The sequence below is a fragment of the Corvus moneduloides genome, chromosome 3, assembly GCF_009650955.1.
Source record: "Corvus moneduloides isolate bCorMon1 chromosome 3, bCorMon1.pri, whole genome shotgun sequence".
Classification (NCBI taxonomy): Eukaryota; Metazoa; Chordata; class Aves; order Passeriformes; family Corvidae; genus Corvus; species Corvus moneduloides.
Window position 1 is genome coordinate 111,054,098 of NC_045478.1, and position 12,645 is coordinate 111,066,742.

The 12,645-nt window shown below is 39.0% G+C and overlaps 1 protein-coding gene across 15 annotated transcripts in view; it reads right to left on the bottom strand.

The window, feature by feature from the left end:
- The window catches only part of WDPCP (WD repeat containing planar cell polarity effector), a 148,848-nt gene that overhangs the window by 37,276 nt on the left and 98,927 nt on the right, over positions 1-12,645 (bottom strand). For 10 of the 15 annotated variants that reach the window (XM_032103525.1, XM_032103522.1, XM_032103528.1 and 7 more), the window contains 2 exons: positions 8,226-8,289; positions 2,105-2,207 (listed from right to left, as the gene is read on the bottom strand). In XM_032103525.1, the coding sequence (XP_031959416.1) occupies positions 2,105-2,207; positions 8,226-8,289 (167 nt within the window). Of the gene's footprint in view, positions 1-2,104; positions 2,208-3,684; positions 6,798-8,225; positions 8,290-12,645 lie in introns of those variants that run through there. The other 5 variants (XR_004239099.1, XM_032103530.1, XM_032103531.1 and 2 more) reach the window with 2 other exon arrangements.

Consider the following 12,645-nt stretch of genomic DNA (forward strand, 5'->3'; position numbering starts at 1 on the left):
TGAAACAGCATTTAAAACTTCTGGCTCTGGCATGATTTTATCTCCCCCTCTCAAAGTATTAGAAAAATACAGCAATTTACATATAAAGCACTTATCATCTTTTGTTTGCATTGGGTCCACAAAGTTCATACCTCATGTCAACTTTTTTGCCAACAACAGTTTATGAAATGAAAACATCATTAGAGAGGACGTTGGAATAAAGTACAACAAAACAAAACCTGTAGCTGAGATTTCACATGTTTAAGGTGAGATCCAACCTGCAGCGAAACAAACTCATGGGAGATTCCTGTTTATTTTCATGTAAAATGAATTGGATGCAAATTCATTACTGTTTAGAGACTGAATCTCAGTGACAGTTTGTCCCTGGGGGCATTGAAAAGTATTTTAAATCATTCTGATAGTTAATTATTCAGCAAAAGTCTTTATCATATAAAATGACTTTAATAATTTATGCTAATGGGGCACTGCAGAGGTAACTTTAGGACTGGTCTGGAGGAGGGGAAGACTGTGTGCCTGCACATTTGTAGCTGAATTGCAGTTACACGTGTAGGGCATTTGATATGCAAGGAAGGCATCTGTGATCACCTCAGTTCTTTCCCCTACCCCTCTCCCTGCACATGTGTCTACAATGCTACAAAGGGCTTTCACTAAGATACAGATTAGACTTTAAATTTTCTGGATTAAGTGTCAGAGAATAGATAATAATCAGAGGCAAGTCCTGGGTATCTCAGTTATATTTGGTGCAGCAGGTAAATACCTAAGAAGTAAGAGAAGAGAAAGCAAGGGAGATATAACTGTACACTTTAAAGATTTCCCATTAAGGGATGACCTAAACAGATGTCCTTTTTTTCGAATTCTAGCAGTGAAACGGCTTGACCAAAGGCCCAGTTGTGGTGGAAAACAAGCTTTAAGTGACTTGAGCATGAAAATGAAAGACCCTGAAGAGAAGAGTTCAGGAGAGGCACTGCTTGATTCCTACTCTGGTGGAGAGGGAAGGAGGTGATACTGTATTGCAGTAGCCTTGAAAGTCATGGATTTATACAATCTATAGAAATGGCCACATAAAAGCATATATGGCCTCTCTGCATTTCTATGTACTGGAGTGGCATTCCCTTGTATGCTCTTGGTAAACAGGGAGATGTACAGTTCCAAAAGAATCCCATGTTACCCAAGATTTCAAAGGTTTTGTGACTCTGACTCACAAAAAAACCTTCTGAGTTTTAATCCTATTCTACTTCTTGGCATGGGACAAGGACAAAAGCTCAGTGCTTTCCTCTAATAGCCAATGATGCAGTAGAATAAGCAAAACAGAACTGTGCATGTTTTATACAGACATTTTTAGGCTTTGTGGGTTTTTCTCCCTTTGTCTCCAATGGAGGTCAGCTCCCCAGACATACACACCTTCTGCTTGGTTCATGCTATAAGGCATGAAATCAGAATGGTCTCATGTGCTTGCATACATATCTTCATGTAAATTCAGAAGAAACACAAGGAGAAAGTGAATGAATTATGAGTTCCCTGGCATGAAAAGTCATCTGTGTTTTAGCTATTAGTCACATGCTGCAACTTTAGCATCAATACTCCTTATGGAATGCCAAGAATCCCACTGCAGGCCAAGCTGCTGCTTTAAAGCCAGGATCTGAACCTGTGTTCACATCAGGAAATGTTCCATCCAAGTGCTGCCAAAGCATCAATGCTGGATGCGACTCCAGTGTGCACCAGCAAATATTTAGAGGTCAGTGAGATTGCCATGCCTGGCCTTTAATGTTGATATGAACAATGATTTTCAGATTCAGTCCCTTACCTCTTGCACTCAGTTCAGTTTGTACAGCCTGAACTTTTGTATATAGCCACCATATAAATCTTTTTGCTTCATAGCTATCCTCACATGGGTACTGGAAGGCAAAGCTATGTGATTTTTATAAGCCTCCTTCTTTAGTTATGAATAAAAATACTGTTCTTTAGTCACAAATAAAAATCTGGTCTCACTTTCAAAGAAAACAATGTAATCAAAACAATAACTCCTCTACAAATACAACACCATGTTCTACAGGACAAGTATTGATTAAAACAAAAGGGCTTTTTAAACACCATTAATTCTTACCAATTCCAGTAGTTATTGATTCTGCATCAATGTCATTAGCCTTTCTCTTTGCCACATCAGCTAGTGCCAATTCACCCTTATCTAGAGCAAGGTAGTGGATGTCCTTTGGAAATAAAGGAGAAGAAAAAAGATTAATCTAAAATTAATCTCAAAGGAGCAACAAAAGGGATTTTGAAAGAAAGAGGGTTTTTATTATTTAGATCACAAACACAGATGGAACTGATGAACCTACCATTACATTTTAATTGCCTCCAATGCAAATGTGTTTCCTTACTTGTGCTGTTGAATACAGCAATGGATAAAACACTGACCAATCATGCACTGATAAAAGCAAAGCTATTGACTCAGTGTACGAAAGAAACCAATCTGTCTGCTTTTAACATAACTTCTGTTGAATTAAAAGAGAGTTGATAGGAGGTGGCTCTGTGTAAACCAGATCTGAAGTACTGGAACTCTCCTGGCTGACAGCCTGTATTTGGAGCGTGCTAGAGAGATGGTGCTTAGAGACTTGGTCTAGTGATGGAGCTGTTAGTAATGGACTCGATGACCTTAGAGGCCTTTTCCAACCTTAAGGATTTTATGATTTGAAGGTTTCCATCTTTTAGGGACTAACTTTTGCTTGAATGTTGTCATACACTCACTGTTGAAGGTCGTTACCCTCACTGTTCTGTGGGTAAGGGGATGATGGTCCTCCCTGCGCTGATATTGGAGGTAATAAGAGCAATAGCTGCTGCTCAATGGTTCTAACATCCACAGAGTTAACATGATTCCTCAGTGACTCCTGAAAAACAAGGGGCTTTCTAAAAATGTTGTCTAGCATGAATAGCTGCTAATAATCTGGATCTAGTCTTTTATCTAGAGTCAAAAATGGGAGGGCTGCAGCAGGGGTTTATCGTTATATGGAATTATAGAATAGCTTGGGTTGGAAGTGACCTTAAAGATCAGCTTGTTCCAACTCTCTGCCCTGGGCAGGGACAACCTGCCCTTCCACTCTGCCAGGTTTCTCCAAGCCCTGTTCAACCCGGCCTTAAACACTTCCAGGGATGGGGCAGCCACAGCTTCTCTGGGTAACTTCTGTTCCAGGGCCTCACCACCCTCACAGGAAAGAATTTCTTCCTAATATCCAACCTAAACCTACCCTCTGCCAGTTTAAAGCCATTCCCCCTTGTCCCAACACTGCATGCCCTTACCAAAGTCAAGGCTTTTATTGCATGTTAATATTTGAGGTGAAAACTACCTGGAGTACATATAGAACTATTTGTGGGAGAATATATTCCCACTGACAAACTACAGTCTCACTGCCCTTGGTTTTGGTCCTCAGAGTAAACTTTCATTCTTGACCATTAATCAAGAGACAATTAATCCCCTTCTCATTTGGCATCACAGACACATGCTGCTCTGTGCATGAACTGTGACACAGAAAGTGAGGGAAATCCAAGAACAGTTGGCAAAGTCTTTTTCCCCCACTACTTTTTGAAGGTGCCATTTGGCATCCAAAGATTTGAGTCATCCCATTGCTCTGTAAGCCATCTGCATGAAGGAATTTAAAGGGAAAAGGAGTGTTTGCTGGAAATACTGACCTCTGCATGCCATAAAAGCAACTATATTCTCCCTAATGTGGAAGATTTCAGGTGAAACCATCCTTCTTGATGTCAGTTTACTGCCACCTGCATCAATATGACAGAAACTCTTACAGGAAAAGTGACTTTAGAAAGAGAAGTTTAGATGAAAAAGTGAGAGTAATAGTGTTAGGAGAAAGACATGTTGCTTTCAGTAACCCCTCATTTAATAACAATAGCAGCAACAACAACAACATTATTAAAACAAAAGTGAAAATCTTAGGGAAACTGAGACTGATTACACAGGAAAGCCTGGAACTGACTTGCAGGATCTGCAGTCTGCAGGAGACAGAAGTGTCTTCTCATCACAAACACAGGTGTGACTTAAAAAATATGCAAGTGTCTTGGAGCAAAGTAATGGGCTACGAACTTGTGGCGAACTCTGTATTTCCTCTCTTTGTAGGTCTAACTTGGTTGTCAGGAGAAAAGGGCTTGAGTAGAAAGGTATGATTTCTATGAAGATTAAACAGCAGATATTGTCAGCTTATTTAGATAACAATAGAAAACCCAAGGGCTCTTGGACAAGTCTGAACTTACAGAGGTTTGGATGTATAGGCAGACTTATTTAAAATACCTTCTGACAATGCTTAATGATTGTCTTTTTGTAGCTTAAACTATGAAAAGTATTGTGTTCCTCCATGCAATTTCAAATAGTAAGCTTAGGGATTGGATGGAAACAACTGCAGCAAATGATGAAGTTTTGTCAGTGAAGAGCCTGTGCACTCTCTGTGTATCAAAGCAGCTGTTATTTCAGGTCTTGGTTTTGCCCATTTTCTGGTTCGAGTAAAGACATTTAAAGGTGCTACACATCCATCATTATCTAACAGGGGCCTTGTAAGAAATAAAGGTTAGCAGTAGGTTGGTAAGTGGCTTTTTTTGTTGTTCCTTGAGTTGCTGTCATGAAGAACAATAAAAAAAAGTAGTCTTTGCCTCATCTCTAAACCATCTTTAGAAAGAAAATATTACAGATATGAAATCTCCTTATTAGACCATTTCAGATAAAATTTAGGTGTTTCTCATTCAAATAAATCAGAGAAAGTGGATTTTTTAAAGAATTTATAACTGTCTAAGCAGAACTAAACTAGAAAACTAAAAAACAGAAAGAAGAAGCACCAGATTGCAGGGTGCTTTAAAGAATGACATAAAAGTGATTAAATTATCTGCATATTCATGACAGATTTTTTTTCACACAATTACCTAAGAATTTATCAGTCCAAAGATCACATCTCTCTCAAACACAGTGGTGACAATAAAAACAATTTCCAGCTGCTTATCAGGAGCTTGCTGAAAGGGCTCTATTTTATCATTTAACAGTTTGCTTACTTTTTGGACTACTTCCTTTTTGCCCTCACCTTTGTGACTCACAGAGCTGGCCGTTGGCGAGCAGAAGTCATTTGAAACACGATGTGCACTTGTCTATAGGATATTTCTGGGCAACACTCCAACATTTCTTCGAAGCATGCACTTTCCTCATCAGTGTATCACCCAAGATCTGACAGTTTTATTAAAGTGTCTTTTCCTTGCATTTTTTGCTACCTTTGGTACATGGGATGGCCTTTTGAATTTTCAGCAGCTGAGAGCTGGAACGCACTATAAAAGGATTTCAAGCTAACAACCCTTCCACTGCTTGATCTTTTCTGTCACAGATTGGATCAGTCACTGTCCAATAAATGGAGCTGTTGTTCGTGATATGTCCTTTTCAGTTTTATTTTTTTATTGAACTTTGTAGGAGATGAGATTAATTGATGGACTTGGATGTGACGTGAGGGTAAAGCTCCGGGAGAGACACAGCAGTGTATGTGTGTCTTGCTATGGCATCATCTAGTGACGCTATAGCTGTAGTTTTAAGCCTTTTTTTTTCTTTTTCATTTCTTTGAAAGAAATTAGCCCCCAGATAGCATTCTCTCAAACTTCTTTTCAACCTCAAAACAAATAATGGGAATGCTGTAGAGCCCTGTTTGGTAAAATTGATGCTCAGGGTAAATTCTCAAAGATATAGGACATTTCCTTAGAAGCCTCATGTGATGGGTACTCAATGTTTGCATCCTCCTCAACCTCTGTTATATCCATTCTTCTCTATCCTTTCCTTTTTGTTCCTTCTCTGTCCCCCTTTATAAAACAGATTTTTTTCTTTCCCATTTTGCTTGTGTCATCAGGTATCTTTATTTCGACTACTATTTCTTCTTGAAATCCCATTTAATTAATTGGGAATAAGGTGATGCGACTCCTAGAGCTATCTGAGGTTGTAAAAATGGATAAAAACACTTTAAATATATGCAAAGTCAAATTGTATATTATTAATCGCATTTTGCCCTACATAAACAATATATAGGAATCATTCAGTATTAAGCAGAAGTGAGGGATGCACAGCCCTTGTTTAGCAGTAGTATTGTTACACTAATACCTAGAAGGACTGCAAGGTTTCAGGGAACAGGTTATCTAATTTTTCACACAGTATTAAGCACAATGAAGCCAAATTCCCTAGAAATTACCATGGCACAAATAAATACTCTTAATGACCTATGCATGTTTAAACTTCTTGAGTCCTGTACTTAGTGGTCTTGCAGCAGTACCACTGTTAGCTTATTGTAAAGTTTGCTCATTAGGGACTGACTTAGATGATGAATTAGCAAAAGGACATTTCCCCAGAGGAGGCAGGTATGTGTGCTGCTTTTTGCATAATTTAGGGGAAACTATGAGGAATCTCAAAGGTAATGCAAGCAGAACGAGGACATTAAAGAACTGGTTTTGATCTCACAGTAACATAAGCCATGAGGAACTCTTCAGAAATATACATTTATGTTTAAGGGCATTGGTAGGATGGGAAATGAAGAGTAGGTGTTGAGAGAGGAAAGGAAAGGCAAACAGTAGGAAAGGATGGAGTTAATTGGTCTGTGAACATTGAAACTCCTCTTGAAGAAAGTTGGAGAGCCTTTTTGGAGAGAGTAAAACATGTTATCTATCACCTGCGGAGCCAGGTACTGACAGTCCCTCCCTCTTGTAAGCAGCTGTGCACCCATCTCCTCACCCAGCACTGGCATTCTCCACCCTGGTACAGAGGTGCTCCCTCAATCCTGCTGTCAGAAGAGGGAAGGAAAGAGAAAAAGATCATGTAGGAAATGCCCTCAGTCATATGAGAGAGGGCCTTTGATGGCAAATGCTGCAACATTTATTCTGTCAGAATGGCTAAAATTAGGGCTTATTTATTATCTGTACACTGGGAGAGCCCTTGACAAAAAGCTTTAATCTGCTCCAGGCATACCACAGTCTGAATCCTATATGCGGCTGCAGCAGTGCTTAGCATGATTAGGTATAAAATTTGTATTGAAGAGGTTACATTCAATAAAGAGAGAAAAGGAAAGAGATGAATCTAAAAAGATGGAAAACTGAGGGGAATAAACATAGAACATGTAATGAATTTCCTAAAAGTCTGACATTTCCATCACATTCTTTTGATGCATACTTAGGAAAGTTTATCGCAGTATTCACATCTTTCTAATTAGATGGAACAAGCCAGATGATTAGAGCCGTGAAAAAAACATCAAAAGGTTCACACAACTTTTTATATAATTAGAAGGGAATTTTCATAACCCCTAAAAGCAGGATTTAATTGTGTAATTTAACATACAATTTAAATATCAAGATCAAACTAGCAGGGCAAGTGACTTAATGGGATAAATGATATTAACATCTAGTGTCAAAGCTTAATTTAAACAACAGAATGTCTTCATTATGCAAAAGAGTCAAGCAAACGAATCGTTCAAAGGGCCTTTTTTTCAACAAGCCCTTTCCTATTGTTTCTTTGAAAACAATGAAATCAGCTGTGGATCAGCAACATGCTGAGAGACTAGGAGAGCACGATTGGCTTTGTCCATCTGACCTCACTGTGACATTGTGGTGCAAGATCTTATAAAACAAGAACCTCCTGCAGCGCTCACACAGAGGACCTTTTAAGAGCTGGTTAATTTTACTTTTGTAGCTAATTAAATGGGAGGGGGCAGAGAGTGCATGAAATGTTAAAACCCTTGTGTTGATGCTGCTGAGCTTTGTTGTTTTAAAAGTACCAGCAGAAGCGTTCATAATTTGTCACTTTTCACAAAACCCCAAGAGACACACTAAGAGCATTCAGGATCCCCAGGACATGGACAGCTCCTGTGTCCAGGACTCAGCAGCTGGACTTAAAGGAATGGATTAGAAATGTATAAGCTTATTAGAGTGAAAGATGACATTCACCCACATCAGGTCAGATGAAGAAAGGGAAAGTTTAAAAACACATATAATATCTCCTGGAAAATTAAGAATAGCCTGTAGGCCATGCTGGGGAAAATGTCAGTGACTCGAAAGATACTTAATTCCTACTGATGAGTTTCATGATGGCAAAGGTAGAACAGTTCTGTCTTCAGTATGTGTCCAAGACTGCAAATGACCTGGAACAGTTTTAATGTATGCAAAACCTGACAAATAACATCCTCCAACAGCCTCTGTCTCCAGAAACAACTCACCATGAACAGGTCTCGAGCACCAATGTCAACAGCAAGCAGAAACGCTTTTTCAAACCTCTGATACCTGAAAGAAAAAGGAAACCTGTTGCTTGATGAGGTTAATTTAAGAGTCACAACAAATTTTGCTAACGTACAGAGTACAAAGTCTTTCAATGCTCATCAAAAGTGATGCCAAAGCTTTTTTGGAGAAACCTGATAGGCTTATACTCAGATTGCAGAACTGTGGGGTGGGACAGTGACTACCCTTAACCTTCTTCATTGTTTCAAACCTTCACCAAGTGGTTCAGTGTCGAGTCCCATCTGATCTGGTTGAATCTGAAGGGAGCTGAAGATCCTGTAGATCCTAACAAGTCCATCCTTTACAAAGATACCAACCACAACACAGATAACAGTATCCCCAACAATGCTGGTAGGAACCTCAAAATTCTCTACAGAAAATACTAATTCCAAATCTCACATTACTTCAGAGGTCCCTGTAGAACTTTGCACTGAGTTTTGTCCTTGCAGACCTCTCAATACAGCTCTCTGAAGACGCTAATCCAGTGGAGTCATTAATCCTCAGGGACTAAAAGAGGTAGGGGACTATGAGTAGAGTTATGAGACAACTGTTTTGTCTCATAACTACCTTAGCCCAGTATTAGCACAGACTCCTGAGAGTTTTCTGAGACCCTGCAGTGAAAAAGACTGCATCGATGAAGTAAAACAATGGGGAAAAGAGCAAAATCACAAGCAAAAATTACCTCCAGATGTGCTCTAGAAGGCACCACCTGAGCATGACCCAGAGATGCAGTAGAACAGGAAGGGGGCAGTGTGGATGTGGAACTTCACCCTTAAGGACCATTCCTTTGGTGGGTTGAGGCCTTGCTGAACAACAGCTCCTTCCATTTGTGGCGACAGACTGGCCCCTTCGTCCTACCCAGACACCACACACCATCTCCTGGGAGTGCCAGCAAATACCCGCACGGGATGGAGGCACTGGGCAAGGCTGTGTATATCTTGTGTGCAGTCCTGGGAATTCCACAGAAGCAGGAGGACACAAGCCATCCATCAGAAGCTTTCTGAGGATATTTACAACACTGCACTGGCAAATGCTAATCCCAATGGAAAATTCTGCATTGGGCTAATGTCTCTCTTATACTAGGCATGGATAATCAATATGTGACATTGTATTATGAGAAAATGAGTCTATCTGTACACATTTTCCTCTATTGCACATTTTTAACTGTTTAAGATTAGCTGTGAAAATAGATTTGGTGATTATTTTTAGAAATGCAAATACCCCAGTTTTATTTCTGCTGGGACGTAAAAGATTGATTCCATATAGAATGATTTTGTATTTACCCCCTTACAAAGGGGGTAACGTTTCCCCCTTTTCACCTGTTAATGATTTCAACAATGGATCAGGTGTAGACACTGGAAGTTTGGGAAGGAGATGACTTCTTTGCCCCAGTGGGGAAAAAACAGCAGTGCAATTTCTCAGAGTTGGAGAGGTGTAGGTTGTGTTTGTCAAATGAATATTGTCAGACAGCATCACATGGCTGCCAGAATTTGTACAGCTCTGTACCTTGGTGGTGTCATAGGAAACAGTGGGCAGAGCTGCAGCTCCTCCTTGGGCCAGTGTGAATAAGAGGAAAGGTGGGAATCCTCCTTTCCCTGGGTGGGGAAAGTAGTCCCATATGATGCACCACACCAGGATTCCTGTTCCTGGCCAAAGCCTCAGCGGTTTCCTGGCTCCCTCCTGTTACAGCCTTATCGCTCTCCTCTCTTCTACCGCACACTTGGAATGATTCATCAGATTGCAAGATAGAGCCAGAGAGGACTTTTCCTCAAGGAATAACATTCGTGACAAGAAGGCATAATATGTTAGCTTAAGTAGAAAAGGAAATGCACTCTCCAGGTGAGGTTCCTAAGAGCTGGAGTGGGGAGTCCTTCCCTCCCTAAAGCTAATCTCCCTGCTGTGCCTTCCAAGTACTAATTTGCAGCCCTCCTCACAGAACCAGTTTAAGGGAGGGGAAGAGATAAATTAAAGTTAACCTCTTGATCACCAGGGAACAGGCAGTGCACCCCCACTTTTTCATGCATGTCTGTGTCTGAAGTTTTTCAACATGATTCCTGTGATGGACTTTCCATCAAACTACTTCGTTTTGCAATGATAATTTTGAAGCTATGCTTTAAATAAGAAAAATAAGTGCATGTTAAAATATGTGTATCTTGAATAGCTATCGTGTTTGTATTTTTTTCTGGCATATTTTTCTTTTCCATTATGGATTAAACACACATTTTTAGTACTTAGAGGAGATATTGTAAACTGAACAGAAACCAGTTCTGTGACTGGCTAAAAAGAATATCTGTATCATTATTTTGTTTTTCTGAAGTTATCACTATATAGACTATTCGAATGACATTTGCTTTAGCCACGGCAAAAATGCCTGCAACCAAAAAATGTAAAATAACTTTTTCATTTGATTGACTTGCAGAATGGAATCGTGGCCTTAAGCTGTCATTTCTTTGCAGTTTCATCAAGATTTTGATTTTTTTTCCTTTAATCAACATACATACTTCAGTCTCATTATGGCCCCTATTCATAAAAGTGTGACGTTAGCTCATTATTTTCATACCTGTACTAAGGAAAAAAAAAGGGAAAAAGAAAGACTACCTAAAAATGCTCTTCACAAACCAAGAGCGTTGGAAATAAAAATCACATCACAGTTACTTCATAATTTATTATAAATTGAATTGCTTTAAAAGAAGGTGGATGTTACAAAAAAGAGTTTGCATTACTTAGGCCAACAGTATTAAATCAGTCAGGAATATCCAGCATTTTTTAGCCTAGCTTTAGTAGAAGATAATTTTGAAATCCTTTGGTATGAAAGTTTTGTTGGTTTTAATGTACAGAAATCATTAGAGAGAGGTCTATACAGCATGAGACCAACCTCAAGCTAATATCTGGTTTATAAGCATGTTTTACCCTGGGAAGACTTCTTACTGTTGTTAGCACACACAGTTTATCAGCTCCTCAAACAAACAAAATACCCCCTGTCAAACATTCCTCCTTTTGTTCTTGTGCTACATTCACCAGGTACAATATTTGCTTTCTAAAATGCAATCTCCAGGGTCCTGGTGTTGAACAGTGTCTTCCCACCCCTTCCTCCACCTTGCCCCTTATTGCTTGGTTCACAATAACTCCAGCAATCAAGACTTATATGTCTCTTGAAAAAGAGAGATAAGGAAATCCGCCTGCAAACCATGAAGTTCAGCCACTTGTTTGGTCAAAGTGACAGGCAACAGAAATATGACCTTCAAGATTAGAACTCTGAAACTGCAATTAACTATGTAGGACACATAGGAAAACGCTTCCCTGCAAGCCATTTCGTAGATACAATATTAACTTCAAATTCTCATATAATAAAAGAATACTGTTATTATATGCACTTCTAAAAAGTATAAAAAATTATTATGGGCAAGGAAATCAAGGGGAAATGTGAATAATATAACAATGGTCATGCAGGTCAAAAATGGTCAAGGCAGAGAAGAATCCAGACCTGCCTTCCATGACGACAAACTTGCTGCCTGTCTGTATTTTGGGAATATGACTTAACTAAAAAGATGCCAGGAAATAATTTCATTTTTAACTAAAATATATAAGTAATAAAAAACTATAATGTTATCTGTAACTTCAGAAAGGCTATTCTGTTCACTGGCATAAATAATAAGAGAAACAAATGCCTGGGATTTCCTTCTGTTGAATGTTCAGAAATAAAGTAATTTGAAATACTGTTGATCAAAAAAATGTGTAAGGATTGCAGCCTGCAGAGAAGGAAAAAGAAGTCTCTTTGGTTTTTAGAAAATATTTTACAAATATATAAAAAGGCAAAATTTTTTCATCTGTATTCCACAACTCCTAAATTGAATGTGGTCACTTAAAGATAGAGATACATTTTTCAGACTGAAAATGGTCAACTTGAAAACACTTGTAATATTTAGCCACAATATTAAAGTGTTTCATAAGACCTCCAGGAACCAGGAAAAAAAATAAAAATCATGTGGAGGGAGGAGGAACAGAAGGGAGAGGGAGCTCATGCAGGCAAGCAATATAGTGCAGAAAAGATGGAAACATTTCTTTAGGGACTAGTTACAACCAACAAGCCTTCTTAGACATGCTCACCGACCATGTAAGCATATTCCTTGTGCTGGGCTGATAAAGGAGGGCTGCAGTAGTTTTTTTTCCTTGTCTTCAATAAGAGTACACAACATTTAGAAAATAATCTGCAGGGGAAGAGCTGTGGCACAAATAATATTTATAAGGCAATCCTTTTTAATGGAAGAAATTTCAGAGTCCTCCTCATCTTACAGTCCAATCAAGAGTGATACACATTCAAAAAGTGGATATTAAATATGCACTGAGCAAACAGAACAGGAA